This window comes from Bipolaris oryzae (assembly GCF_000523455.1).
Source record: "Bipolaris oryzae ATCC 44560 unplaced genomic scaffold scaffold_110, whole genome shotgun sequence".
In the NCBI taxonomy this organism is placed as follows: Eukaryota; Fungi; Ascomycota; class Dothideomycetes; order Pleosporales; family Pleosporaceae; genus Bipolaris; species Bipolaris oryzae.
The window spans coordinates 1-27,487 of NW_006911386.1; the positions used below are offsets into that span (position 1 = coordinate 1).

The window sequence follows — 27,487 nt, forward strand, 5'->3', positions numbered from 1 at the left end:
ATATAGATAGCCACGTAGCCGAGAAGCTTAGCTCTCTATCGAATACAATCTCTTGTTACCTAGGCCTGTCCGTTTGTGCTTCCGAGCTTAAGACTACCCCACGGGGTTGAGCCCCTTACATAGTTAATAATAATAATTAATATAAGGCTTAAAAGCTATACTTTAGTATTTACTATCTATCTATTTAAAATAAGCTACTATATAATAAGATTAAAGAACTTAAATTAGCTCTTCTATATAAAGAGAAGTATAAAAGTAAAAATAAAGCTTTTAATTTTTAATAGCGCTAAAAGTATTATAGTAGTACTATTTTTTAGTTATCTTATAAGATCTATAAAGCTTAGGCTTAAGAAGTAGTATATAAGTATAATAAGATAGAGTAGAAACTTTAGAAAGTATAGAATAAATAGTAGTATAAGAAGCTTTAACTATAGTATTAAGTTAAGCTTAAGTAAAAGTACGCTAATTAATTAAGACTTAAGAAGATATATAATACTAAGTAAGCTAAGAAAATAGCTAAACGTACGTATTAAATTAAAGCTTATAATACTTAAAAAGCTTAATACTAAGCTTAAAAATAATTATATATAGCCTTATAAGTATCTATCTTAAAGAATAAGTATTAAAAATAATTAGTAAATAATAGAGCTAGTAATAGAGCTATATCTACTATATTATCTATCTTACTAAGGATTACGTTACGCGGCTATAGCGTTAACCTTCTATAAAAATTTAGATAATATAAATTAATACTAAATATCTAATTACTATAATACTATATTTTTATATATATTAAGCTATTATATAGTGTTATAGAGCTTTAATTTAAGATCGCGATAATAGTGTTGGGGTGCGCACAAGCCGAATCCGCGCACAAGGTGCACGGACACGGTAACACTGGGGTACAGCTGGCAAGAAATTATGCATGGTTGCAAGACGGCATAAATAATCAATGCTAATGGACAGATCATATCCTTGGTTTGGGGCGCTTCTGCTGGATGTGAGTGCAGTATTGCAAACCATAAATGCTACTGTAAACAAACATATTGAAGGAGGATGAGTAGAACATTAAAGAATGGCGCCTTCCCTCTAATAGCACTCCTGACTTGTGCAAGCTCCCTCTTGGCACACCCCCACGTCATCATGACTCGAGCTGGCAACCCCCACATAGTATGTACGTCTATTTGCATGTGCATGGTGTTAAGCGACATGATCCCTCCCTAGGCAGCACCACTACTACTCTTCAGTAAACACCCATCATCCACTGTCCCTCATCATGCCCTCGAGCAAACCATTCCCAGCAATAACAGGAGGCTGTGTCTGCGGCACAGTGCGCTACCGACTCCTCACCTCACCTCTCTTCTGCTATGCCTGCCACTGCACCGACTGCCGTGCCTTTTGTGGCAGCGCATTCGGCCTGTTCCTGAAGATAGAAATGTATAATGCCAAAGTCATATCGTCCACACTGCCAGAATTTGTTAAGAAGAATAACCGGCGCGGGAACGTCGAAGTGCATGCAGAATGCTCCACATGCCGGGTGCTCATGTGGGTGACGAGCAATTTCCCGGGCGAAGAGGCCGTATACGATGTGAGGGTGGGTACACTAGATTTCCCGGATCTGATGGTGCCCGACCTGCACATTTTTGCCGAGAGTAAGCTGGGCTGGATACGCTTGCCGGATGATGCACATACGCTGCCCAGGGGAGGTGATATGCATAAGTGGTGGCCGAAGAGCAGCTTGGAAAGATTGGAGAAATGCAATAAATGGGTCGACGGGGTAAAGCAGAAGAAGCTTGCTGCGTTGGTGGAGTCAAAGGCGACCGCGAAGAGTACCGAAGAAGGAAGCGGGGAGGAAACTGGCGGAGAGGGAGATAAGACACCTACCGCTCTGGAGTTCAGTAACGAAGACGATGAAGAGTTTGAGAAGAGGTTCAAAGAGAAGGAGAAGCTTTTGCTAGAGCGACTAGAGAAACTCCAGTTCAAGTTGAAGGAGGAAGAAGTCAAGGCGAGTGAGCAGAGAGCAGTGGAGTCTACCGAAGCAGATGCAAAATAAGTTCAAGTCAGTTTGCAAAGCACTGGTTGGGCACTGATCATATGGACTCAAAAAGCCACCGCGCGTATCCGAAATCCTTGGTAGATTCGACAATAATAATCTACATAGTGTACATCAACCCCTAGGCTGCAACGCTCTTGAAGGCACTCCGTACGGGCAAGAATGTCGGTATGCTACTTTTTAATGCCGGAGCTACACCTGATGGCTCAAAGCTTGACCGCAAGCCGTTGTACGTCTGGCCTCTACTTTGCAGAGCTTCCATGACCCGTCCGACATCGTTGCTCTTTTCAATCTCATACTCTTCCGCCGAAAGTAACATAGTTTCTCCCCGCGCCCTGTTGATCTCCAGAGGCTCGTGCTCGATGGCATCAGGCCACTGTCCAGCCGCATAGAGGGCGTCTTGCATATCAGCCCATTGCACCGAGACGCCATTGAGCGTGTAAGGTCTGACAGGTGTCTTCTTGAGGGCCTTTGGAAGAACCGAGCGAGCAATGTAGTGGTCGCGAGATTCGGCCTGTGCCTTTGCGTCAAACGCCTGCTCAAGAAGCTCAATTTCACTTCGCTGTTGGGCGAGAAGTTGAGCATCCATTTCAAGGTCTGACGCGGACCGAGAGGGGTCTGGGTTTTGAAGTGCCTCGTCCAAGACTCGGGCTTGAGACCTCAACTCGTCCAACTTGGCTTCAGCACCTGGCTCTTGAGCAGGTGCTGCCTTTTTTGCAAGCTCTTGTTGGAGCTTCTTGAACTGTTCGGCTTTTCTGATTGCATATTGCAACTTGCGTAACCGGGTCTCGAGAGCTTCCTTAGTGGCCTTTAGGCTCTTCTGGTCGGCTTCGCTCTGATGGTGCCTCATCTTGAGCTTCAGGTCCATGGATCGTATTTGGCCTTGCAGCCACTTGACGTTGTCAGTTGGCTTTTCCTTGGCCAGGCTCGCATTGGCTAGTGCGTCGATTTCCTGCCAGCGCTTGTCTAGCACAGCAGTGGCCTTTTGCTCGCGCTTTAGCAGCTCTTCTGCAGCCTGAATACCATGCTCTTCTTGTATGCGCAGCACCTCGGCTAGATCGGCGCTCGTGTTGGCCCGCTGATCCATAATCTTCTTGATGCGCTGCTTGCGATCCATGGAAATCATTTCCGGGTTGGTCTTGTCCCACGCAGTCTCGTGTAGTTTCCGGAACTCACGCAGCTTGCGGAAGGCGCTATGTCCTTGAGCAGAGGTGGGGAAGGTGACGACACAGTGAGGGACCCATTCGTCTGGGCGCAGGGCAGGCGGCTTCGAGTGCTTGCCAATGAAGGGCAATTGGTCGAGGTGATGGTTCTGCAGATAATCAACAGCCAATCCATATAATCATTGTGGGCGTCGTACGTCTAGCAACTCCTGGAGAGAGTAGATGACCTGGTTGGTCTTTGTGTTGCGGAAAATGTAGATTATTTCGCCATGCTTTGCCGTGCCTTCTGGGTCCACCACGTCGCGCAGGGTGTAGGGCTTGATGGGAGCATTCACATGCTGTCCCGTCGGCTGGCGTCTGGCTTTTTCATTGACAACAGTTTGCAGGCGGAGGTGCTTGGGGTTTGACTGGCGCTGGACATAGGCGGCGACCCGCCTTTGCAGCAATTCCTCGTGGACGGGTGTTGTGCGTTTTGCAGCGGGGGAAAAGGAGATGGGCTTCAGCGGCGGCTTATACCGGAGCCGGGCGAGTGAGCGAGGCATGGCCGCAGCGAGTGTGGTCGAGGCAATGGGCCGGCAGACAGGCCAACGGTGGGCATGCCATGGACGCAAGCAAAGATGCGAGAATCATTGGGATCCGGCGCACGGGCCCGGTCCCGCGCGGGATTGCCAACGACTCGTGTGCAGCGCGACTCCTCCGCGTGCGTATGTCTGGTCGCAGTCAGCGTCAACGTTTGCAACACACATGTATTATGGGCTGCGCCGATGCCATTGCTGATGCGCCTGCTCTGCCGTCCCCGCCCTCCCTCGCCCTCCACCATGCACCCATGAGACGCCTGCTGCTGCTGCACTCGCTTCTCATCTGCCCGTCTCCGCGACAGGCTGCCTAAACATGGCCGGCGATCCGCTCACGACGGCTGGCCAGTCCGACCCTCGTCCACCACGCGAGCGCCCGTGGTTGCTGCCATACGTGTGTCAGACAGCTTCTGCCCATGGCCGACGTCGCTAACAAGCCTCCAGAACCGCAAGCTCAGGCATCTCCAAGGCATCACCATTCGCAACCTTACTCTGACCCCCAGCACCACAAAGCCACGCGGGAAGACCATTGACGATGAGGCCGTTCCGAGCACCTTCAAGTCGCCGGCAAAGGCGCTGTCAATGCGAGAGAGCAGGGGCCTGGCGCATTCCCGCTCATCCAGCGACCTCACCTCACCCGACGATGCCGTGCGGCGCAGCAATGGCTTGCGCGACCCCACGACGTCCCAGAAAGCAAATAGGCCTGCGACCGGGAGGGGCCTGCGTAGACGCTCTACAATGGAGTGGACCAATGCGAGCCCATTGACTCGTCAGAAGAAGCTGGAAGACATCACCGCCGGGCGCATGGCCGACACCTTCTTTTCCCTGCACGTCGAGGCCCAGACGGATCCAATTTACATTTCCGAAGTCGTCGACAAGGCTATGAACCCAAACTTCAAGTTTTTCGATCTTGGCCCCTGTGGACCGGGCGTCACGCGACTGGACACGCTCACAATCAGGGTGTGGGCCAAAAGCGAGACGATGCAGAATTGGCAATACCTGCTCGACTATACTGTACAGTTCCGGTCGCTCCAGTTCATTGGCAAGACCCTTGAAGGCTTCAAGCACCCTCTTCCACAAAACTGTGTGCTCTTCTATATGACGGACGGCATCTACACTAGCTTCACAGATCTACCAGTGCAGCAAAAGATGCGACCAGAACTTCTTGCACCGCCCAAAGAGAATCCCGATGGTCGAGTGCTTCCATCTTCCTCTTACGACGCTCTCATGAGACTCTCGACGCTCGACGACTGCATACAAGACGCACTGACTACGCGAGACCGGATTGCCGACGAGATTGAGGGTATACTCGTAGCAAACAAAGAGGATATATTCACAGTAGAATCGGTAGCCGAGACGGAAGAAAGCTTACGGACAGTGCAGGCCGCGGTGACGGCCGAAAAGCGACGTGTTGCAGCTGCGCGAAGAAAGCGTGACGAGCTGCAAGCCAACATCCTGGACCGACGAGAGAAGATGAAGGCTGGGCGCGAACAGCAATTGAAAGCGGAGAGTGAAATTTCTGAACAAAGAGCCAATATCGACCAAACTAAAGAGCTTTTGGAAAAGACTCTAGAGGATATCACGGGCCAACGACGAAGGGTGTGCGAAGACTTGCTCAGGATATTCCCAATTGAGCCTGTGCCTGGCAAAGCTCTGACGTTTACAATACGGGGACTTCTGCTGCCAAACTCCATTTTCGAGGATGCAAAGGAAGACGTCACTTCTGCAGCATTGGGCTATGTGGCCCAAGTTGTCAGTTTGCTCTCGCCCTATCTGTCCGTCATGCTGCCGTATCCGGTAACGTTACACGGGTCAACGTCGACAATTGATGATCCACTGGCTATTTCACAAAATCAACAAAACCACCAACGTACATATCCTCTCTACATGAAGAATGTCGTGAGGTACCGGTTTGAGTATGGTGTGTTCCTTCTCAACAAGAACATTGAGATTCTCTCAAACTCGCTGGGACTGCGGCCGCTGGACATTCGCCACACATTGCCCAACCTCAAGTATCTGCTGTATGTTGCTACAGCCGGCAAAGGCGAACTACCAGCTCGCAAGGCTGGCGGCATCAAGGGCTTGTTGCGACAGGATGGTGTTCTCTCGCGGAAGGGAAGCATGGATAGTACCATGACTGCCAGCAGTGTTGGCACGCCCACAACTGAAGTGAAGAGAAGTCTAGAGATTGCTGGGAAGAAACTAGAGCAGGTTAAGGCTAATGGTACACCTGTACACGGTGTGGGGATACCGCAGCACAAGACTAATGTGCATCCTGGAAGCCGGCTTAGACCGTCGGAGTGAGCGTTGGGTGGCAGGCAGCGTATTCATATTGTACGATACGTGGTAGCGAGGTAGGCCTGATGACTGTTTAGGTATGCATAGCGAGAGTGGTAAACTGGCCATGGCTGCATTTTTGTATCGGGCTAGTCTACGATGTCCTTGATTTTTTGTCTGATAGTAATACTCATTATCCTGGTCATGGCTTTTTGCTTTGGCTAGTTTTACCTACAAGTCCCTTGCATGGCGCGTGGTAGACGGGCGGGACTGTTTGCGGGCCGGGCCTCGGATCCGGGAATCGTGTCCAGACCCAGGAAGGTCAACTACTCGGGATTGTGTTTCGGCTACAGACATGGCAGTTGTCGAGGGAGGGTTTGGCTTTGGCGATGGTGATGCTGACATAACCTTACCCCTGGGCGACATCGCGTAGTAGTAGTCGATCGGCGCAGATGCTTCGTATTGCGCGGGAGTGTCACGAGCCCCACTCTTGGCCGGGAAATTGGCAGGGAAAGGAGTCGGTCGCCCGACGACAACTTTTGCTTGCATCGTCTGTGCCCACAATAATAACTCCGGTGGATTGCTGGCGGCCACACATTCCTTGCGTCCAGCATCTCTCGGCCTTGGTCTCCTTTGCACGTGGTTGTTTGGACGGTACTTACATTCGCATATATAATCACAGGCTTACCCAATCCTTCCCGCAAACCCTTGTGCGCTGCCCTCCCGCAATTGCTTATTGCTTCGGCTTCACAATGACGGAACCGTTTCCACCGCTGAATGGCGGACTGCCGCACAATCCTGCCCCCCAAAGCGCACCCAGGCGCCGAAGGAAATCAAGTGCCCTCGGCGCCGACGTCCCAGGCGATGTTGACGTCCCGTCCCTGGCCACATATCGATCTGTCACCCCTCCGCTGCACAGCCCAGTGACCATGGATTCGGTATGTGTTGCACCCTCTTTTTCCTGCACAGAATTGCCATGAGGGTGAGACCCCACATGTAACTGACCAGCCTGTCAGAAATCAGACAAGTCGGGACGCCGCTCAAAACGTAAGACGACACGTCGATACCTCTCAAAGGCAAAGCGAATGTGCATTCGGCACACATGGCTGCTCCCCCTCGTCCTCACCCTTACCGTCATATCGCTATACCTCGTCTACCCTTACTCGTCCAACCCGCTGTCGGCCTGTCTTTTCCTGTCCTACCCACTCGCACGCGATGACCCCCTCATCCCCGCCCACGTGCGAGCCGACCCCAATGCGCCCCTACACTATGGCAAAGGCGGACGGGATTTTGCTTTCGTAGGCTTCTACACCATCGTCCTGAGCTTTACCCGCGAGTTTTGTATGCAACGTCTGATCCGCCCCATTGCCCTGCATTTTGGCATCCGCAACAGGGATAAGCAGTCGCGTTTCATGGAACAAGCATATACTGCTCTTTACTTTGGTATCTACGGTCCGTTTGGCATATGGATCATGTCACGTACTCCCGTGTGGTACTTTAATACCAATGGCATGTACGAGGGATTCCCCCACCGAACCCATGAGGCAGTTGTCAAGGCGTACTATCTGCTGCAAGCTAGTTACTGGGCCCAGCAAGCCATTGTGCTCATGCTGATGCTCGAGAAGCCGAGAAAGGACTTCAAGGAGCTAGTGGCGCACCACATCATCACCGTCAGCTTGATCTGGCTCAGCTACCGCTTCCACTTTACCTACATGGGCATCGCCGTATACATTACCCACGACGTATCCGACTTTTTCCTTGCCGTAAGTCCTGCCATGCTCATCATTCAAGGTACAGAGTCGACATACTAATATTTTTTAAAAAAATTGCAGTCATCCAAATGCCTAAACTACATCGACTCACCCATCGTAACCCCCTACTTCTTCGTCTTCATGATGGTCTGGGGCTACGCCCGCCACTACATCAACCTCAAAATCATCTGGTCCATCCTCACGACGTTCAAAACCGTCGGCCCGTTTGAACTCAACTGGGAAACGCAACAATACAAGTGCTGGATCAGCCAATACATCACGCTCGGCCTCCTCGCTTCCCTGCAAGCCGTCAACTTGTTCTGGGGCTTCTTGATCTGTAGGATCGCGTATAGGTTTGCGGTATACAAGGATATGGAGGATGATCGCAGCGAGTATGAGCCGACGGATGAGGAGACGGAGGCAAAGGAGAAGTTGATCAAGGAGGATGCGACGAAAGAGAAGGAAGCGAAGACGCAAATGGAGAAGGTGGAGCAGATGGCGCCTGTGACGCCTGCGCAGCCGAATCCGGTCAAGGTGGAGCAGGATTCGATTGGGTCGAGGGTTAAGCAACGGAAGAGTGGGAAACAATGATATTTTGAACCTCTGAGCGGGGGCATATATGAATGGGGGGGATTTGATGATGATGGGAATGAATAGGTTTGGGTTTTGTGGAGGAATAAAGGGTATTTAATGGTGACGAGAAAGGGGGGTGTTTAAAGATGATGAGGTTTTGTGAGTGGGGAAGAGAAAGGCAATTTAATGATGGTTAAAAGGGAGGGAGACTTTTTTTCTTCTTCTTTTTGTTTACATTCGTTACAAGCATGCGGTCTTGTTGAATGATTTGAATGGAGAGGTCGTGGCAGGGGTGTCTTTTTTTATTATATATATATCTTTATGAGAATGTAATTTAGAATGCTGGCATAGTAGCATGTTTGATTTTCTCCCTTGGCTTATTTTCTTTTTTTTGCGTTGCTGGCTTTTTTTGGGGGGGGGGACTGATGGAGGGTTGTATGGAAGAGAAGTGGTGTACTCGATGGTAGTTTTTTTTTCCTTGCATACATATTTATATATATATATATATTGGATATGGGGAATGGAACAACGAGGTGTAAATGTATGTATGCGATTCGACATGGTCAGTAGAATATACACATATGAGGGGGAAAAAAGATTTTACACAGAGTCATAGTATAGAGAGTCCAGTAACGAATTTTTTTTTCAATTAACCAAAATGAGAGTAAGACCATCTTATCTACTCGCACAAGAAGGAAGAAAAGAAGAAAGAAAAATCCTGACCACACAGCAAGCAAAGCAGCCCTCCAAAAAGAATTGCTCTACCACATATCGAACCGTCTAATTTCTATTCCCCTCCATTGCTCACAGAAAAAAAAAGGTGAGATGCAGACCAAGAGAGAGAATAGAAAGGTGAGTTTACAAGTTAAAGAGGAAGAAAAGACAGACGTCCATTTAAGTCGAGGAAGAAAGTAGAAGAAGTGTATGGGTGAATGTGTGACGACAAAAAGGCCGGTAGTAAGGTATGGTATGTCGGGTGGGCGGGGGTATCGTAGAAGTAGAAGTAGTAATAGAATGTCGTCATTATTTCGTCGTAGCCATGCTTAAACAATAAGCAGCTTCTCAACCTCGTGGGTGGGATTGCGCTCGCTAACGCGGTTCCAGGCGGCGAAGGTGAGGGCGCCGCAGAGGGCCCACATGACGGGGACGGCGGCTTCGGTGGCGTCTGTTTGGGGGGGGGGGAGCGAGTTAGAAAAAGATGACAAAGTGGCAGTTGAGGAGTGAGAGGGATGGCGTACTGGGTCGCTCGGCTTGGGCGGCCATTTCCATCATGCGCGCGGCGCTGCTGGAGGAGCTGGAGGAGTTGAAGCGCATGGCGGTGGGAGTGACGCGCTTGGCTGCGAAGGCAGGGGCGCGGATGGCAATGCGGGCGAACATGATTGGATTTGTTTTGGGGAGGGGTTGTTTTGTTGGTTTTGGTGGTAGTGGTGTAGAAGTGTAGAAGAGCGAGTGTTTATATATATAAACGAGGGCCACGTATGACTAGTAGGAGCGAACGGGTCGAGTCGTGAATGTTTTCTTCGAGAAGAAGTGAAAGTTGGAGGCGAGTCGTTTGAACAAAAGTACAGCGACTTTGTCTTATCGATTGATGAGTGACTGTGTGTGGGGGGGGGGGGGGGGGGGGGGGGGGTGAAGTGACTGTGACGGACCAAAAAGGTGGTGAGNTATATATAAACGAGGGCCACGTATGACTAGTAGGAGCGAACGGGTCGAGTCGTGAATGTTTTCTTCGAGAAGAAGTGAAAGTTGGAGGCGAGTCGAGCGCGTGACAGGCCAACTACTACTACTACTGCTGTCTTGTTAGCGTGTGTGGGGGGGGGGGAGGAGGAGGAGGGGGTTTGAAGTGACTGTGACGGACCAAAAAGGTGGTGAGCAAAAACGTTTATATAAAGAAAGTGGGACCCCAACAAAACGAGGATTGCAGTGGGTCTGTGAAGGGGACGGACGGGGCGAAAAAAGGTAAAGGAGGCGAGGCCGGCAAGGCGGCGAGCAGAAACTTTAGGGGCAAAAGTGGGCGGTGAGCGATCCGTGCCAGGGGGTTAAAATGGGGGCGCAGGGGTACATGGCGGAACAAGAAAATGGAAAAATAGAAATGCACCGCCCAAGAAACTTGGGGTTGCGGGGGAGCATGGACCTCGAATGCTCTGCTTCTAACCGCTTTCATGTCGCAGGCCCAGGCCTGCATTTCAGCTAACCCCCTGGCCTTTTGTCTGCAGTGCAAACACTGTGTGTTTTCTGCTTTTTGCAAACAACACACAACAAGCTGGACATGTACCGCCGTGTACCGCCATGTAGCCAGCGATGCAAGGCTAAGGTTGAGCCTCTTTCACCCGTAATTTGCCCGGCAGCAGCGTGATGCAGATGCATTGAAGGGCTAGAAAAGGGGACCCTGCACCCCCCAATCGCATCGGCACGCCACGGATGCCGGCCCTTCTAGACAAATCTACCGAGAAGAATAGCCTCTCTTCTTTGCTCCGTCTGGCTGCTTGCCACGCACTGCCTCAGCCTCAACAATACTACTACGGTAACATGTACGCCTAGTCTGCTGTGGTACTACTACAACATAGTATGGTGTAAGCATAGTGCACTTTTCGTAATCCAGATCCCATGTTTCCGGGCTGCGCGATAAATACCAGCCATGCAATTGTTGGTCACTGCGTGGGATCATCCCATGGTCTGCCGTCGGTGAAATGATTGCTCCGACATGCCATTCCATCCCACACCTCCCACACATCCCACACCTCTCCCACACCTCACATGACATTGCGCCCACGTGTCACCAGGCCCTATCCTCGCAGCCATGAGCGGTCAAACAATCTGGTCGTCACTCTTCTTCATCATCATCACCGCGTTATCTGCGCAAACAAATAAACAAACAACAAATACTCCGCCTTGCCAACACGTTGCTAGCGCCTTCATTAAAAGGTAGTTTATGCGCCTTGTAAATGCATGACGAGACCCCACCCACTCCCCCTCCCCGACCCAACCCCCGATCCATGCACCTATCCTTCCAATTTTCCTTACATATCAAGCTCGTGACCATATCATACAACAAGTCATATACAAAAGAAGAAGAAAATATAGATCAAAAGAAAGAAAAAACAGCCGCTAGTGGCGACTATACATGCACGACATCTTACCACCTGTCTGGCCTCACCGTAGGCCCACTGCGAGACGACGCATACTGGCTCGGTAGCCACTCCTGCCTTTTCCTGCTCTTCTCTGCACTACCTGCTGCTTCCTGACCACGCCCCCACCACTCTTTGACATCCAGGTAATGACCTATTGGCTCGTAACTCTGTAGCAGCTCCGCCGCTTCCTTTTCATCCTTTTCAATCGACGCTTTCGTCCGCTTAGCAGCTGGCGCCCGCAGCGACCTCGTAATCCCCAACAACTCCTCGTCCGACGATGTGATTTGCGCTTTGATGTAAGCAAGCGCCATGGGCGATGCACTGTCAGACCCCGACAGCGTGTTGATAATTGGCGTACGCGGTGTAAAGGCATGTGTGTATTGCTGCGGTGCTGGTGCGTCCTTTGGCTTTGTCGATGACTTCAGCTGTGCTTCGGTACCCTTGTCAAGCAGTGCCATGATATCAAGGCTCTCCCCGTGAGGTATCGCTTCTTTGTTGCTCGGCGTAATGCAGTCCATGTCCACTTCCTTTCTCAACACATGGTCAATGTCCACTGCTGAGAAATACGCGCACGACTGTGGAAGCTCGTTGATCCCCATTTGCTGTGCAAACATGGCTCGTGTCCATATATTCGCCACCTGGAGCGCCATGGCTGCCTTGTACTTGTCCCTGTCCTTCACCAGATACCGGATCTCGTCATGTACCGTAATGGCTAACCGGCAGTCAAGATTGTACCGACGAGTGAGGTAGTCCATCGACACAATGAGGAGATGGAGATAGTCGACGCCCGAAGACTGAATAGCCCAGTTGATCCGTGAAGTCATGAAGCCGCCTTTGGAAAGATACCGTCTCTGCAGCGCTTCGGTAATGGCAGCTCCAAGTACTGGTGTCCTCGGCCTCTCCTGTTCGGCAAAGTCTTCTAGTCGATTGAAGACAAACGATTCCGTACCTCCGCGCCAAAACGGTCTGTCGCGTAGCACCTTCCGCGTCGTCTTCTTGCCCTTTGTGTTTTGATACAGATCGTTTGCCGTCTTGGACGTTTCGGCGTCCGTCAACGAGGGATTGAACTGCCGCAGTAGTGTCGACGCAAACTGTAGCCCAGCGCCGTATATGCGACCATAGTTGAACACTTTGGCATCGTTCCTCGAAATGCCCAAGATGGACGCTGTTCGTGAATGCAGATCAGTGCCTGCCGCCTTGGTCCCCTCTAGTGTCATAAAACCAACCGCATTACCACCGTGCAGTTTGAACGTTGCGTCACCGATCAAGCTAGCAATCCACAGCTCCTGTGAATCGACATCGGCTCCCACAAAGCAGTATCCTTTGGGTGCTCGTACCATCGATTTCAGCTCGGACCCAACGCGGTTCTTCTTCGCATTGCTCGCAGTCAACCACGTATTCTCAACCGAGCGCCTTGTAATGGTACCCATGGGTATGATTTGCGGCAGTATGAACCCAACCTTGCCTCCTCCAGTCTTGGCAGAGGAAGATGCCAGTCTGGGTGCATTACTTGCCTCCTTGTTGTACACAACCATTTGCGACATGATTCGATCTCTCGCGCTGATCCAGTATGAACATGAAGCATTCATCTCCAATGCTTCCTTAGCGTAAGCATACTCTGAGCCCAGCTTGCCCTTTTCAAAATATTGTAGATAGCCCTTGGCAAGCGGGTTGGTACATCTTGCAAGCGGACCATCCTTGTGTGGGATCTTGTAGTATGCATGCGCGGTGTCGTCACGCAACTTCAAGTTTTCTTCTTCAGACATGTCCAACTCCTTGATTCCCTTTTCGTTGTAGGCAAACACTTCATCCATGGGCACTCGGTACGTCCACCCGTACTTGTCTGACCAGACCAGAGGGTTGCCATCCCAAGCCAGCCTGAGCAATATTGGCGTCAATCGGGTTCGCACGGTAAGATTCATGGGGCCGTCATTCTTGGTAAAAAGATCTTTGTACCACTTGGGCATGCCCGGCTTCTTCTGTCGTGCTGCAGGTCGAGGTGGGTCGCCCTTCTTCTTTCCTTTGACCATCTTCACCTCCTGGCCTGACCAGTCCAGCTGACTTAACCAAGGGTCGTTGTTGTACACATCCGGTTGATCTTTGACCTCCAATGCCTTTTCTGTAAGCGCAACCAACCTTTCTTTCACCCCGTTGTCCAGTTTATGGTACGTTGCCTCGGCGTTGTTGATGTAAGAATCCCAAGTCTCGTCAACTGGTAGTATTTCGACAGCCAAAAAGCGAAGTGCAGCAAAGCTGACCGGGTGTGGACATGTTTCGAGGAAGAGGGGGAAGACCTTCTGATAGACGCGATGAGTGATTTCCACATCGGCAGCGCAATAGTCGAGCAGCTCATCCAGCATATCCCGCACGCCTGCGCGATCAAGTTCGCCAAAGTATTCTCTCTTTGCTTTGTCTATGGTGATGTTGCAATGAAACTGAGCTACATCTCGTAACGAGTTGATTGCACTCCTTCCCATCCAAAGCTCTTCTTCGTCTGGCAGTACGTCAGGATCCAGCACCGAGGACAAATCTGCATTCTCATCAGCAGTAGCCGTCTTGCCCCGCTGTTCTCGGGTCTTCTGGTGTTTCATCCAGGAGGGACGTTGCCGCGAGCACATGCCGTTAGAAGCAACATGCAACGACATGGTATCAACAAAAGCGTTTTTGGACTGTGATATGCTGTACTCCTCTGCTATGCGAGCCCTATCATAGCCTATGTTGTGGCCTACAATGACACGCGGTGTCGACGTGTCTCCAAAGGGAATGAGATGTCGATCCGACTCTGACTCTCCTAACAGCCAGGGAGATAGCCAGGCATACCACGCTGTCGGACTGGCGGCGCACGCCATACACGCAAACGATGTCTCTTTCCACATGACTTCGGTATCGAAAACGAGCATCGTCTCGTCTGGCACTTCTACTGCTTCCGTCGTCCCATCGCTGTTGTACTTGGTCCAGCCACTCTGTCGCACCCATTGCTTTGGCCTTGGTGGTGGGTTTGCCCATACTAGCCTCTTTGCCATGCCCAAATATGGTTCAGCAGCGTCCATGCCTAGCTTGTAGAAGTGCTCGTCCAGTGTGGTGCCCTGTAGCTCGGGCATATCGAACCCGACAGGCGGGCTCTGATCCTGGTTCTTCCCCAGCAAGTCATGGCGGGTGAGGTGATCCTTGGATAGGGCTATGAGTTCAGGTGGGGGTTTGGTTTCTGCGCCAGGAAAGACTTGCTGGTGGATGTGGAAAGAAAGATGCTGGACGCCAATGGGACTGAAGCGGGCTTCTGAGGGGACTGCAAATTGTTAGTATGCAGGAACTGGCCTCGCACCGCACCAATGACATACTATTGAGGCTGGTCTTCTTGGTGGTGCTGCCTTTGCGACTGGATGGTGGCGGGGCTGTGGCGAGGCATCGTCGCAGTGGGGGATTTGCAAAAGGCACATGCGCAGCAAAAGGACAGGACCGGCGGGCAGCGGTGGTGGCGGTCAACGGCCGTCCTGAGCAGCGCATCATCGCACGTATATCAAGCGCATTGCTGCATGTCGTCGCATTCAGGCCGTGTCGCACGAAGTTTTGTGCAGTGCAGTACTAGAATGCCGGATTGTGTCGTCATGGTGCTGAGGCCCGACCAAACTATTCTCGTGCTTGGCGTTGCCTGCGCCACAGCCTCTCAGCCCTACGCGGGCGGACCACTGCATGCACTCCCGTTCGTTCGTCTCTTGCTGTGCAGCACGCCCGACCCGGCGGCCTCTGCGACACCATGCCCAGGCCCCTTGCTAGCCTCGCGATCCTGTCGGTGAAGGAAAAGGTTGCTGCTGTTGCTGCCGCCACTGCCGCTGCCGCCCAGTAGGTCGACGCCTGCGCCACCATGTCGGCCGACTACGCCCACTTGGACGACGACAATGACATCGCCTCACCAACACATTCGTCCCATACGCTCGACAACCTCGACCCGGACGGTCGCGCCTCGCTTTCACCTTCACCCTCAGGCATCGACGCCTTCTTTGACGACGAATACGCCGCTACTGCAGCCGCTGCAGCCGCTGCAGCCGACACAGCCGCCGACCGCCAGTCCGAGGAACCTAACCGCGCTCCGACTCTCTCCTTCAGCACTGGTTTCTTTGACCATATCCTCAACCCAGCCGGCCTCGACCACGGCAGATACTCCCCGTTTGACTGGCGACCCTACCGCCCTCTACAACCAGAGATGCCGCCTACCACCCGAGCACATCCACAGGGGTCACCGGCTTCACAGCGACCTGACCGTCTGGCAAATGGCTACGTAGACCTGACCAGCGCTCCAGACTCGCCCCCTCGTACAAGGAAGAGACAGTCGCCTACGCCAGGCCCCTCAGCAAAGCGGCGCAAGAGAGAAGACGGTACGGCCAAGGAGGCCAAGCAGCAGAGCGTGGAATCTGTCACGGTGGAAGAAGTCGACTTGACTGAGAATTCATCAGTCCAACAGGTTCTGCAGAAGCAGCGTGAGGATGCTGCCAAGGTACAAGCCAGGCCCGACGAGACGTTCACTACATTCAACTCCTTCAATTGCGTCATCTGCATGGACAATCCCACCGACCTTACAGCTACAGCATGTGGTATGTCCTACTCTGCATACAACAACGTTGAAATTGTACTGATTCCAGATAGGTCATTTGTTCTGCCACACTTGCCTCATGGAAGCTCTCATCGCCGGTGAGAACCGTACAGGTCCCCACGAGACCAAACGTTCACAATGTCCCGTGTGTCGAAAGACAATCAGTCGCAATAAGCCTTCCGATGTCATACCCTTGCTGCTCAAGAAAGGTCTTTTGACACAGCCCCGGAAGAAGAAGACGGCTGCACCAGCTGCGACCGCTTCACCCAAGGTATCGTGAATGTGCTTGACTTTCGCGATGCTTTCTTCAGTTTTGCATACGAACCCCGTATCTCATACTAAGACATATACTAGCTAGCTCGGAAAAAACCACAGTGCCCACCTCGCAGGTCTACACGACGCACGAGACGGATCTCCAGCAATGTCGAATGTGTGTAAACCCAAAAGGCAGGCTAATCCGTCTGTCATGGGCCGCCCGTCATTGCTACAGCTTCACGAAAGGCATGCAATGGGGTGTGGCGTCATGCAGTGATGTATAACGATCGAACAAAATAATACAGGGCTATCTACGGATAGCAAGGATACTAGCGCCATTAGAATGACGTAGGTCACAAGCTGGTTTAATAGAAGCATCATCAAGCTAAAAGGTACTCATCAATCCCAACACAGCGTTCCCTTTGAATCTTACATTTCCCTTTTGTTACTATGTCTCAAGATCCGAAACTCACCTCACAAGTCGCTATTCTTGGTGCAGGCGATGTAGGTGCCACCATTGCCTACTCGCTCATCATGGACCCGGTCGCGGGTGACATCTTGATAGTGGATCCAAAAGAAGAAGTCCGTGATGCTCAGGTACAAGACCTTTCTGACGCCACGTTTCATGGAAATACCACAACGCGCATAAGATCAGGAACACACAAAGAAGCTGGGCAGTGCGATGTTATAGTCATAACCGCCGGCGCAAAGCAAAAGAAAGGTACACATCAATCGAGCACAGAGAAACATCAGCGAGATCCCAGGAACTCATCAACGCACAGGTGAGAGCCGAACCGACCTCATCGGCCGCAACAAAGCTATTCTCGAATCCGCTATTAGCGATATGAAACCTTTTCGCCCAGATACCGTCCTGCTTCTCGTCGCCAACCCCGTCGATGTACTCACCTACTTCGCCCAACAATTTTCCGGGCTTCCCAAACAGCAAGTCATCGGCTCCGGCACTTTTCTCGATTCAGCGCGCCTCCGTGGTATCCTTGCCCTGAAAGCTGAGGTCGCAGCGTCCAGTATCGATGCTTACGTATTGGGCGAGCACGGTGAATCTCAATTTGTCGCCTGGAGCCTTGCTAGCATTGGAGGTGTACCTCTCGATAAAGCCATTGAATCAAATCAGAACATTGACAAAAAGGCCATTGCATAAGAAACCAAAAACAAAGCCACAAATATTATCCAAAATAAAGGTGCGACTAATTATGGCATCGGTGGTGTCACAGCCAGTATCTGCAAGTCTATACTTTTTGACCAGAGGAGCATCCGGCCAGTTAGTCATTACCAGGATGACTTGGATGTTTGTCTGAGTGTGCCGGCGGTTTTAGGGAGAAAGGGAATTGTAAGGAGTGTGCCAATGCCGTTGAGTAGCGAGGAGAAGGAGCTGTTGGAGAAGAGTGCAAGGGCGTTGCGGGAAGTTATTGAAGCCTAGGTTTTTACGAACACGCAAGGAGTCAGCGATAGATGCCATACAAATGATCCAGGTCTTCGCCAGGGACGGTGGTTGTGCACTAAGAGGAGTTCAGCAGATTGGGCCTGTAATTGTGTTCCTACCAACCTCTTTCCGTCGTACAAAAAGCACAGCCACAACAACTCATCTTTGCTCAACAATGATAATGGCCCACAAAAGGCCACAAACAACCGTCTACACCAAACCAATCCTTGTGCACAAGACTGCAGTCCTTGCCGAACTCCGGTCTCTATGCTAGTTTATGCCTTCACAAGCTAAGAAGGTGTGGTACAAAGCGTCTGCACGAAATTAACGTCGGTTCGCCTCGCCCCACTACTCTACATGAACTCCGCATATATCATATCGACTCATCCCATGTCCAATTGATTGGTCTGTGGACGCCTAACGACGTAACTATATGCTGCGGCATCTTGGCCAGCACAGAAGCACATACATATATACATAGGACCAAACTACCATCCCACAGACACCACCAATACTCAGCATCCCATCTCCGCATGACAAGCTTCCTCGAGACCAGCGACACCACACAGACCAACAAACCAGACAAAATGGCAACACCCGAATCCCCAATTGAATTCTTCGACATAGCCTCTGGCCCCCCAAAACGATGCTACGCCCCGAACCCCTGGAAAACACGGTTCGTTATTTCCAGCTTCCCCACTCCCCCTCTTCCAACACGTAAGAAAAAGCAAAAAGCATGCATATCTAACAAACAATTTAGTTATACACTCAACATCAAAGCCCTCCATTACAAAACCAACTGGGTCGAACTCCCAGACGTAAAATCCACCCGTCTCGCACACAAAGTCGACCCTGTGCGCAAATTCCCAGACAACTCCGACTTCTACACCCTACCCATGATTCGGGATCCCAACACCCCCAACGGCGACTCCTGGGTCGGCGACTCCTTCGACATAGCCGTGTACCTTGACCGCACGTACGCAGACAGCGGGGAACGCCTATTCCCTTCTCCCGACACAATCGGCGTCTACCGCGTCTTCAACGCGCACGTCGATGCATTGTTCACGAAACACGTAGTGCTGTGCTCGAATTATCTGCCGCTGAATCCTGAGACGGCGGAGCAGACGAAACGGGAGTTTGTGGAGCGCTTGCATATGGAGAGCTGGGATCAGTTGTGTGTAGAGGGTGAGACTAGGGAGAAGATTCTACAGGCTTTTGAGGCGGATATGGAGGAGTTTGCGAAGATGTGGCGGTTTGGGGATCAGGGACCGTTTTTGGAGGGCGCAAAGTTGACGTATGCGGATGTTGTTGTGGGGGGTTGGTTGCAGTTTATTAAGGCAACACTGCCGGAGTGGGAGCGTATTTGTGGGTGGCAGGGGGGAAAGTGGAAGAAGTTGGTTGATGCACTGGAGCCGTGGGCGAAGCAGGGGTGAGGGGGGACAGTACGTACAAAGGTTCGGTATTAAAAGCTGTGTGATTGAGTTGCTTGTACTTAGAAGATGTATTCGCTATCGTAAGTCAAACAAAAGTTTATAAAAAGTACATTTACAAAGGAATCAATAGTCTTATCAACTACACCCAAGTGAACTACGCTTGATTTGTACCCCGAACTACCCACAATGGGTCCAGGTGGTCTGGAAGATGTGGTGAGCGTATAAGAACCGTGCCCTGATCATCCGTGACTCGCATGCCTTTCTCATCTCTCGCGCAAAGATCAACAATCTCCACATCTTTCCATCCAGAAAAGTGAAGATAATCTACAAAGTCAGCAAATACCCCAGTACCCAAAGCATGACCACTCAACTTACCTCCCACAAACTCCAATCTCGACCGCTCATCCAACATCAACCACCTCCTAACAACCTTATTCGGAAAGCAACGGTTACTAATAACCAAATGCACCGTTCCCCCCTCCTTCGTCGCCTCAAGCAACCTCCTGCAAACCTCCAGCGGCTCATTCAAATAATCGATGCTAACCACACACGTCGTAGCATCAAACTGCAATTCCTCTTCCTCCCACCCCGCTCTAACATCATGCGGCGGCGCATTCAAATCCAGCACCCTCAACCTCTCCTCTTTGCCCAGAAAACATCCATTGAGTGCCATCTCTTCTCTGTTCAACCCCACGCCATAAACTTTTAGCTCACCCTTTTGAATCGCTTCTTTAACGGATGGTGGATAGAATGATTTCCAGCTCGTACACATATCCAGCATCTCGCCCTTCCGCGGCAGAACTGTGTCGTAATACTGTGTCAAGCGTGCAATAGCCGGGTCATCAATATGCGTAACTAGCCGCGGTTGCTTGTAGAAATCGCCGTCGGGATTCTCATCGTAGCGCTGGAAATCCGAGGCTGTATACGGCCATTTATCGTATTTTGGGGTGTACGGTGTTGAGGGGAAAGGGTTGGTGGGGGATGCGGAGGCCATGGTGGCGGCGGTGAAGCCAGAGAAGAAGTTGAATGGGATACTGCTTTTACGATTGAGAGAGGAGTATGTGCGCCATGGGGTGAAGAAGGATGAGTGGAGAGAGCGGATGTAGCGGGGGAGGGACATGGGATGTTTGGTTGGACCTTGGGAAGCTGAAGGGTTAGGCGGGTACGAGAGAAGGCGCGTCTGGTGGTGTGCAAGGGTAATGGGTTGGTGACGTCAGGATACGCGAGCTCACGTGGTGACGCGAGGGTCTGTCTTTGGCGCATATCGTGTTTGGAGGTATGTTGACAGCAAGTCATAGTTGCATACTATTTGGTAGGAGATGTCATGTGCCAAACCTAGAGTCATTGGTATGTCAGCAACGCAGTGTGAATGCAGGTACGGGTCACCTATTCCGAAGTCTCGGACTCCCAGTTCCGAGCTTGCGGGGTTGGTATGCTTTATAAAACCCGTTGGTTCCGAGCAATGTAATTTCTTGCAATGATTGATGCATTGATTCAAAATGACGTCTATTGTGACCATAGCAAGACTCGTATGCAAGGACACACAGACCCGGCAAAAAGCTATCGAAGCCTTTCAGAAGATCATCGACTACACAACGTCAAACGAGCCCGAGGTATTGCAATATGTGTGCGCTCTACCATACGATGATCAGGCAGAAAATGAGATATACATGATCGAAGAGTAGGTTTCTTTCTAATTGTACCAATATTGTAGATCATGCTGACAAAGACCAGATACGCAAACCAAGCGGCAAATGATGCACATATGGCTGCCAAACCCGTACTAGACCTCATTCAACTATTCGGTACTGGAGAAGTTCTTGCTCAGCCCCCTGAAGTGCACAATCGTCCTGTTGTGAATAAGAAGATGCTAGGTTCAACGTTGTCCAATTCTTCAACCCCTGTTATTGCTCTGCTGAACGTTACTCCGAAGCCTAACCAATCCGTAACGCCAAAAAGAGACTGCGAGAGCGTCTTCGAGAAAGCTGTGAGTAATGTAAAGGGACTTGACGCAATTCTGGTGTCGGAAGATAAAGAGGGGAAGAGTATGCGCATAGAGGGCGTACTGCAAGATGATGACGCATTCACAGAACTCCAAAGAGTGGTCGCGGGAAACAAGACGGAGACGGTTGAAATGGTCAGAATAAGGCCAGTTTGTGGTTTTGTAAGCCGTGAGGCGAAAAGCAAATTGTAGTATGGTTCCGCAAACATGTTCTTGGGCCAGTAAATTCAAAAGCCCTATAGTTCATCATACCAACTTGCTCAAATCTAAGGCCACCGAGTCCGAGAAGTAACAAAACTCTACTGCTCACTCACCCTGTAGATGTGTTTGCTGCTTGGTCTGCGTGACCCACATCTCCAGCCAGAAATGGTGTCCATCTGTGACTGTGTGTCCGTAGCTTCCCTTACACAACCGGCGCTGACCGTAGATGTGTACCCAGTAATCTCCAAGATCAGATCTTGTAACACCGTGAATTCCCGTTCTTCGGAATGGTGAAACTCTGAACCAACCGAATAGAAGATAGGGCTATAGCGCAGTGTTAGCAGAATGTTTGCTAGACTATAAAAGGAAATTCAAGGTGATTGGGCAGCAATGAGACAAAATTCTACAATAAAAAGCTGGTTTGTTGTGTCGAGTTCTTGGTGTAAATGCAAGGTCGGATTCGAATGTGCTTCAAGCCATCGTACCCAATAAACGAGCACAATACATTTTTGCTTGATCACTTCCCATCCCCCGTTTCTTCCCATTTCAAGAAGTGTACTTAAACGAGGTCCGGCGTTGGCGAAGCTCAGGAGTGCTTTCGCGCGAAGCAGGTGGACTTAGCCACAAGTCAATGATTCGTGAAGCTCCGCTGTGCTCTACCCAGCATTGTAATCGACGAGGTGAGTTGGGGCCTCGATACATGCGGTATCCGGGATGCCGAGTAATCTCAGGCCAGCTCAGGTTATGATTAATAGTCTGGTAGTTGTAGCCCGTAGCTCTTGCAATGAGCCATCCTCGCTGTGGTATCACCTAGAGCATATTTAGCTCTAAGCGCAATTTCCAAGCAGGAAATCAAGGAACCATGACTTCATTCTGTCGCAATGTAATTCCAACAGCTTGGAAAGCTTTAACACTTGGGAATGTTTCTGCCTTTTATTTACGGCATCCACGCTTCAAGGGGTTCTGTTGGACATATGTAGAACGCTCCATCCAGGAGGAATGCAGGCTTTGTAATGGCGGGAAAAAAGAAATACCAACGTACCTTGTTCCACTCAAGCTCATTGACTATCAACTGATCATCTGGTCCACCATCATAGTCCTCAGTCTCAGTGGTCAGACATGATTTTCGCGGATACGCCTTCCCTGGGTCGTATTCATTTGCAGTGTCCCCTTTTCTTAGAACCAGGGACTCTTCCAGCTTTTTGCGCAGCCATAAGCCCTTTCGACTACCGGCTGCTATTTGGTCATCACACCATTTGTGCAACGCTTCAGCATAATGGGAATCAGTAGTATGATTCCACATATTCGCTCCCTCCAACGTATCGTACACGATAGAGCGATCGCAACCAGCTTCCACGACAGCAAAATGCACTGTTTCCAAGCTGGGTCGTTTCCCTAGTCGCCTATTGTTATTGAACAGCTCTACTGCCTCCAACTTTCGTTCCTTCATCGCCTGGAGCCTGCCTTGGACGGCCAACTGAGCCATCTCGGGGTTACACCAATCAACATTCATGCTTGTAGTCCACAGCAAGAACCGCAGAAACTCAATCTTATCCGGAGACCATGGCCCTTGCAGCAGTTTTCTTGGTAAACGGCCTTTGACAAAAGCAAGGCGCGGTAAATGGCTTCGTGAAAAGACCATGGTCGTCGCATCCTGGAAGTTCGGAGGCCACTGCGCATCGAAGCAGCCTTCCTCCGGCATGCGGTCACACAAGCAACCTCGAGGTCCGAATCGCCGCAGACACCATGACTTGAAAAATTCCCATGTCATCCACTTGGAAGCAAAGATATAGGTCTGCGCAGCGGACTGCTTGCTATGCTCGCCATGCACCTCAGTCAGATAGTAGTCGCAAGTACAGTTGTAGATGTATTCGGACGAGAGCCGCGTTGCGATATATGGAGATGTTTGCAGCAACGTAAGGCTGCAGTCTGACCCAATGAATATGTGCTGTAGGAGCTCGACGGGTAGCCGCTCAATTGGGGAAAGGCCCATGGTGGCTTGAAAGATAGAGGGAATGGATTAGGTGCTGCCAATCAAGGCATGAACAAACAAGCACCCTGTAACCAAGAGAACTGCAAAGAGGATGAAAGAGAAGCCGAGCAAGTGTTGACAAGGTGGCGGTGCGTTGGGCCACCTAGGCAGATACGCGTAGCCCGCATTACCCATTTGGGTGTTACCCCACACGGAGATAGCTCGCATCCGTGGGGTTGACTAGCCCGAACCTCGGTCCTAGGAACAGCTTCCACGCGCTGCAACACCTCGACACAAACAATAACGAACTGGTGTCGGATGCTATCTCGCTAATCTCTCTGATCTGTTCCAGATAGAGAACCTATACCAGTGAGACGGATCCGTGTACGGGCTACTAGTATGCCCACTAGCCGACCCCGCACTTCGAGCATACACTACTTCTAATCTTCAGACTACATAGCTTGAAGTAGCGTCCATTTGGACTAAGTTATATGCTACGAACATCTAAGACGATGATTTTATTTGGATATTCTAGACCCTACTGAATAATAGAGACTTCGGTACTTGAGAGCGCCTGCTTTGAGTACTTAAGCGATCGCACGTGAGGTCAGAATGGTGTATTGATTGTGATACGACTCCAAGACACGCCCAGTGTCAGCTTGGCGTAATTCATCTAATTGTCTTTGATCACGCGAAAAAACTACTGTTAAGAACTGATGCATATTCACCGTGGTTGATCTGGTGCATCACTCACTACCTAGGAAGTGGCATTTGCAGATGCCTATTTGTACCTAGCGGATTCGTAGCACATCACACCAAGTCTGAGGCACCACCGAGAATCTGTTATTTTTTCAAATAAGACACCAAATCGATGCCAGTGAGTCTCAAGGCAAGAACCGCTATTCCTTGCGGAACCCGGTTTTGTAAGATTTAAAACGTCCTCTTAGATCTTATTCTAAATATGTGAGTAATCCTTATACGAGCATAACCCTGTCATGTGATGAGGATCCAGGATGCAAAGTCGGATGCGTTGGCACGGGGTATCTCTCGGCCCTATCAACAGCAGGCGAAAGCATGTCATTTACTAGTAGTGGCGCGCAGCCGCATGATCTGCATCCGATTCCTCCCGCACTTTCAACTGAGCTTTGTCAATATTTGTATCCAGTACGGTAGTAGACCAATCTCGTTCCTGAGTCGACATACATCACAATGGCGGATATCGAAGCGGGCAATCTCTTCAATGTCAAAGGCTTGGTAGCTGTTGTCACTGGCGGAGGGACAGGTAATGCTTCTGGACCGCTGAGTCATTTACTGGACTGACCAATCCAAAGGTATCGGTTTGATGATTGCTCAAGCCTTGGAGGCTAACGGTGCAATTGTCTACATCCTCGGACGACGATTGGAGGTTTTGAAAGAGGCTGCGGCTACAGCGGTAAGCTTTGTTGTTTCACAATCGGACGGTGCTTCTTGTTACACTGTCGTATCTGTTTACTTTCGTTTCTAAACCTCCTCAGCGATTCAACTCCACCGGCAATCATCATTAAATTCGCTAATCGATATGTGTAGAAGCATGGCAACATCCGTTACTTCAAAGCAGATGTGACTTCGAAGCCGGATCTTGCCGAAGCGGCCGCCCATATCGCTGAGGCAGTCGGTTACGTCAACGTCGTAGTTGCAAACTCCGGCATCATTGGCCCAACATTGCGCTATCTGAAAGACGATGCAACGATCAAGGAAACGCAAGAGTACCTGTGGAACTGGGACTCAGACGAGTTCAACCAGGCATACAACGTCAATGTCAACGGAGCCTTCTTCACTGCTGTCGCTTTCCTTGACTTGCTAGACAAGGGCAACAAGGCTAAGAATGTCGAGCAAGATAGCCAGTTCATTTGTGTCAGCAGTGCTGGGGCATTCAGCCGTGTTCTAATGTCGGGCTTCGCATATGCCGGCTCAAAAGCAGCAGTTATCCACATCACGAAGCAGCTCGCTACAAGGCTAGTGCCATTCGGCATCCGTTGTAACGTTCTTGCACCTGGATGTAAGTTGCAAATTTCTCGCTTTATTTCATCAGGAAGATTCCAAATGTGCTAGTGTCACGAGAGCTAGTGAGGCTGCCTTTGCAATATACTAACGTTTATGCAGTGTACCCAAGCGAGATTACTGCCGACATGAATTTCAAAGAGTCTTATCCTAGGGAATACCTTCCACAGCAAAGAGTTGGAGACCGTAAGGATATGGCGGGCGCTTTGTTGTTCTTGACGAGCAGAGCGGGTGCTTACATCAACGGAAATATTTTGCTCACGGATGGCGGACGACTGAGTGTCCTACCAGCCACATACTGATCCAATCTAGAGTCGTATGAAGACCATCACTGTTTCATCCAAATAGGAAGGCTTGATGAAATCGAATTCCCTCAACGATGTCTCCCTAGCGTATATGTGACACGGAATATAGAATTCCGGTCGAGGAACGGCATGCTAGATACGTGTGGATTTCGCTAAACATTGCACCGAATCAACCTAGATACAATGTGATCTTTTGTTGGCAGAACTCAAGTCCGTGGGATTACACACAAACATTTCCGTATGCCAAGATGAGCGGGTCGGCCAAATATGAGTGAGATGCTTTAGCGCCCTCGTTTGAGTGACGATTATATAGCCGTACACGACAGTCGGCCCTTCCCCACCTTCAATGTCGTACAATGCCAGTCTTCACCGTCCAGCAAGAGCCTCTGATCAAAAGACCAGATGGGAGGATTTCACCTGAGCACCACAGTACTGGTGCTCTGCGGGCACTTTCTAGCCACTGCATTGGGTTACGTTGAGAAGGTAGCATCGCGTCGCGAGTTCTTCTACGTAGGCGGCGAGTATGCAAATCTCACAGTAAGTAACGTAAACCCCAAACCACCATCACATCTCTCTAACAAGAAAAAATGTAGCTAGGAAACGAAACAGCACAATACATGCTCAACCAAATCTACGTGGAGAAACTTACCCCAACCAACCAAACCCAATCCACCCCCATCGTCTTCATCGCCGGAAACGGCCAAACAGGCACAAACTTCCTCGAAACCCCCGATGGCCGTCCAGGCTGGGCTTCTTTCTTCCTCTCGCACGGCTACACCGTCTACCTAACCGACCAGCCCTCTCGCGGCCGCTCCCCTTGGTTCCCCGGCCTCGGTACCCTGGAAATCGCCAGCACCGCGCGCGTAGAGTCGCTCTTCACAGCCATCTCCTCGCACGCGCGCTGGCCGCAGGCCAAACTGCACACGCAGTGGCCCGGGACGGGTAAAGTTGGTGATGCCGTTTTTGATACATTTTACGCGACCCAAGTCCAGCGCCAGGTAAATGTGACGATTCTGGAATCGCAAAACGCAAAGGCGTATACGGCGCTGCTTGATAAGATTGGGGTTGCGCATGTTGTTACGCATAGTCAGGCGGGCGCGTACGGTTGGCGTGTCGGCGATGCAAGGCCGCAGCTCACGAAAAGCATAGTCGCGCTTGAACCTGCTGGTCCGCCGTTTATCAATCGAGTCGCTGCATCGGGGCCTGCGCGAGCCTGGGGTATTACCGATTTAGAAGTCTCGTATGATCCGCCTGCTGGCCCGAACGCTTCGTTTATCGAGAAAGTGGTTGTGCCAGCGAAAGATGCGGAGCATGTTGATTGTATTATGCAAGTAGAGCCGGCGAAGAAGCTGGTTAATCTTGCGAAAGTGCCCGTGTTGCTGGTTACGGCGGAGGCGAGTTATCATGCACCGTATGATTATTGTACGGTTGGGTATTTGAGGCAGGCGGGGGTAAAGGTGCAAGATTTGGAGTTGGCGGATGTGGGGATTCGGGGGAATGGGCATATGCTTTTTATGGAGAAGAATAACGAGGAGATTGCGGAGAGGGTTTTGGAGTGGTTGGTTACGCATTGAGTAGGGTGTGGGGTCGAGCTGGAGGTGTGGCATTGCGGTGAGCTAAGGATTTCTTGGTTGTTGAACCTTCAGTGTGAATGTTTGCTGTTTGAACGGAAGCATGCGGACAATAAAGTTTGCCCGTTGAACTCTTCAGGTATCCAAGAATGACCA

At 50.7% G+C, this 27,487-nt stretch overlaps 12 protein-coding genes across 12 annotated transcripts; 8 read left to right on the forward strand and 4 right to left on the reverse strand.

Annotated features, from left to right (window-relative positions):
- Nucleotides 1–1,276: 1,276 nt before the first annotated feature.
- On the forward strand, nucleotides 1,277–2,053 carry COCMIDRAFT_100791 (uncharacterized protein; the record flags this gene model as incomplete). Its single annotated transcript, XM_007691823.1, has 1 exon — nucleotides 1,277–2,053. One exon carries the CDS (start codon nucleotides 1,277–1,279, stop codon nucleotides 2,051–2,053), a length of 777 nt encoding a protein of 258 aa, XP_007690013.1.
- A 192-nt stretch (nucleotides 2,054–2,245) lies between these two features.
- On the reverse strand, nucleotides 2,246–3,758 carry COCMIDRAFT_28046 (uncharacterized protein; the record flags this gene model as incomplete). Its single annotated transcript, XM_007691814.1, has 3 exons — nucleotides 2,246–2,251; nucleotides 2,319–3,365; nucleotides 3,414–3,758. The coding sequence occupies 3 exons, from the start codon at nucleotides 3,756–3,758 to the stop codon at nucleotides 2,246–2,248; spliced, it is 1,398 nt and encodes a 465-aa protein (XP_007690004.1).
- Nucleotides 3,759–4,107: 349 nt separating this feature from the next.
- Nucleotides 4,108–6,095, forward strand: COCMIDRAFT_100749 (uncharacterized protein; the record flags this gene model as incomplete). Its single annotated transcript, XM_007691824.1, has 2 exons — nucleotides 4,108–4,185; nucleotides 4,236–6,095. The coding sequence occupies 2 exons, from the start codon at nucleotides 4,108–4,110 to the stop codon at nucleotides 6,093–6,095; spliced, it is 1,938 nt and encodes a 645-aa protein (XP_007690014.1).
- A 725-nt stretch (nucleotides 6,096–6,820) lies between these two features.
- On the forward strand, nucleotides 6,821–8,410 carry COCMIDRAFT_38586 (uncharacterized protein; the record flags this gene model as incomplete). Its single annotated transcript, XM_007691820.1, has 3 exons — nucleotides 6,821–7,006; nucleotides 7,085–7,831; nucleotides 7,901–8,410. 3 exons carry the CDS (start codon nucleotides 6,821–6,823, stop codon nucleotides 8,408–8,410), a joined length of 1,443 nt encoding a protein of 480 aa, XP_007690010.1.
- Nucleotides 8,411–9,435: 1,025 nt separating this feature from the next.
- Nucleotides 9,436–9,769, reverse strand: COCMIDRAFT_100739 (uncharacterized protein; the record flags this gene model as incomplete). The annotated part of the gene is made up of 2 exons (XM_007691825.1): nucleotides 9,436–9,557; nucleotides 9,631–9,769. 2 exons carry the CDS (start codon nucleotides 9,767–9,769, stop codon nucleotides 9,436–9,438), a joined length of 261 nt encoding a protein of 86 aa, XP_007690015.1.
- Nucleotides 9,770–15,385: 5,616 nt separating this feature from the next.
- On the forward strand, nucleotides 15,386–17,804 carry COCMIDRAFT_38590 (uncharacterized protein; the record flags this gene model as incomplete). Its single annotated transcript, XM_007691821.1, has 6 exons — nucleotides 15,386–16,112; nucleotides 16,165–16,382; nucleotides 16,423–16,570; nucleotides 16,827–17,087; nucleotides 17,149–17,463; nucleotides 17,527–17,804. 6 exons carry the CDS (start codon nucleotides 15,386–15,388, stop codon nucleotides 17,802–17,804), a joined length of 1,947 nt encoding a protein of 648 aa, XP_007690011.1.
- A 590-nt stretch (nucleotides 17,805–18,394) lies between these two features.
- COCMIDRAFT_7088 (uncharacterized protein) lies at nucleotides 18,395–19,240 on the forward strand (the record flags this gene model as incomplete). The annotated part of the gene is made up of 2 exons (XM_007691808.1): nucleotides 18,395–18,483; nucleotides 18,568–19,240. The coding sequence occupies 2 exons, from the start codon at nucleotides 18,395–18,397 to the stop codon at nucleotides 19,238–19,240; spliced, it is 762 nt and encodes a 253-aa protein (XP_007689998.1).
- Nucleotides 19,241–19,394: 154 nt separating this feature from the next.
- Nucleotides 19,395–20,234, reverse strand: COCMIDRAFT_100772 (uncharacterized protein; the record flags this gene model as incomplete). Its single annotated transcript, XM_007691826.1, has 2 exons — nucleotides 19,395–19,564; nucleotides 19,616–20,234. The coding sequence occupies 2 exons, from the start codon at nucleotides 20,232–20,234 to the stop codon at nucleotides 19,395–19,397; spliced, it is 789 nt and encodes a 262-aa protein (XP_007690016.1).
- A 505-nt stretch (nucleotides 20,235–20,739) lies between these two features.
- On the forward strand, nucleotides 20,740–21,434 carry COCMIDRAFT_100727 (uncharacterized protein; the record flags this gene model as incomplete). The annotated part of the gene is made up of 2 exons (XM_007691827.1): nucleotides 20,740–20,921; nucleotides 20,975–21,434. 2 exons carry the CDS (start codon nucleotides 20,740–20,742, stop codon nucleotides 21,432–21,434), a joined length of 642 nt encoding a protein of 213 aa, XP_007690017.1.
- Nucleotides 21,435–21,989: 555 nt separating this feature from the next.
- On the reverse strand, nucleotides 21,990–23,436 carry COCMIDRAFT_100776 (uncharacterized protein; the record flags this gene model as incomplete). Its single annotated transcript, XM_007691828.1, has 2 exons — nucleotides 21,990–22,253; nucleotides 22,486–23,436. The coding sequence occupies 2 exons, from the start codon at nucleotides 23,434–23,436 to the stop codon at nucleotides 21,990–21,992; spliced, it is 1,215 nt and encodes a 404-aa protein (XP_007690018.1).
- A 1,188-nt stretch (nucleotides 23,437–24,624) lies between these two features.
- COCMIDRAFT_100762 (uncharacterized protein) lies at nucleotides 24,625–25,757 on the forward strand (the record flags this gene model as incomplete). The annotated part of the gene is made up of 4 exons (XM_007691829.1): nucleotides 24,625–24,697; nucleotides 24,747–24,847; nucleotides 24,982–25,453; nucleotides 25,558–25,757. The coding sequence occupies 4 exons, from the start codon at nucleotides 24,625–24,627 to the stop codon at nucleotides 25,755–25,757; spliced, it is 846 nt and encodes a 281-aa protein (XP_007690019.1).
- Nucleotides 25,758–26,162: 405 nt separating this feature from the next.
- COCMIDRAFT_100757 (uncharacterized protein) lies at nucleotides 26,163–27,334 on the forward strand (the record flags this gene model as incomplete). Its single annotated transcript, XM_007691830.1, has 2 exons — nucleotides 26,163–26,297; nucleotides 26,354–27,334. The coding sequence occupies 2 exons, from the start codon at nucleotides 26,163–26,165 to the stop codon at nucleotides 27,332–27,334; spliced, it is 1,116 nt and encodes a 371-aa protein (XP_007690020.1).
- Nucleotides 27,335–27,487: the final 153 nt, after the last annotated feature.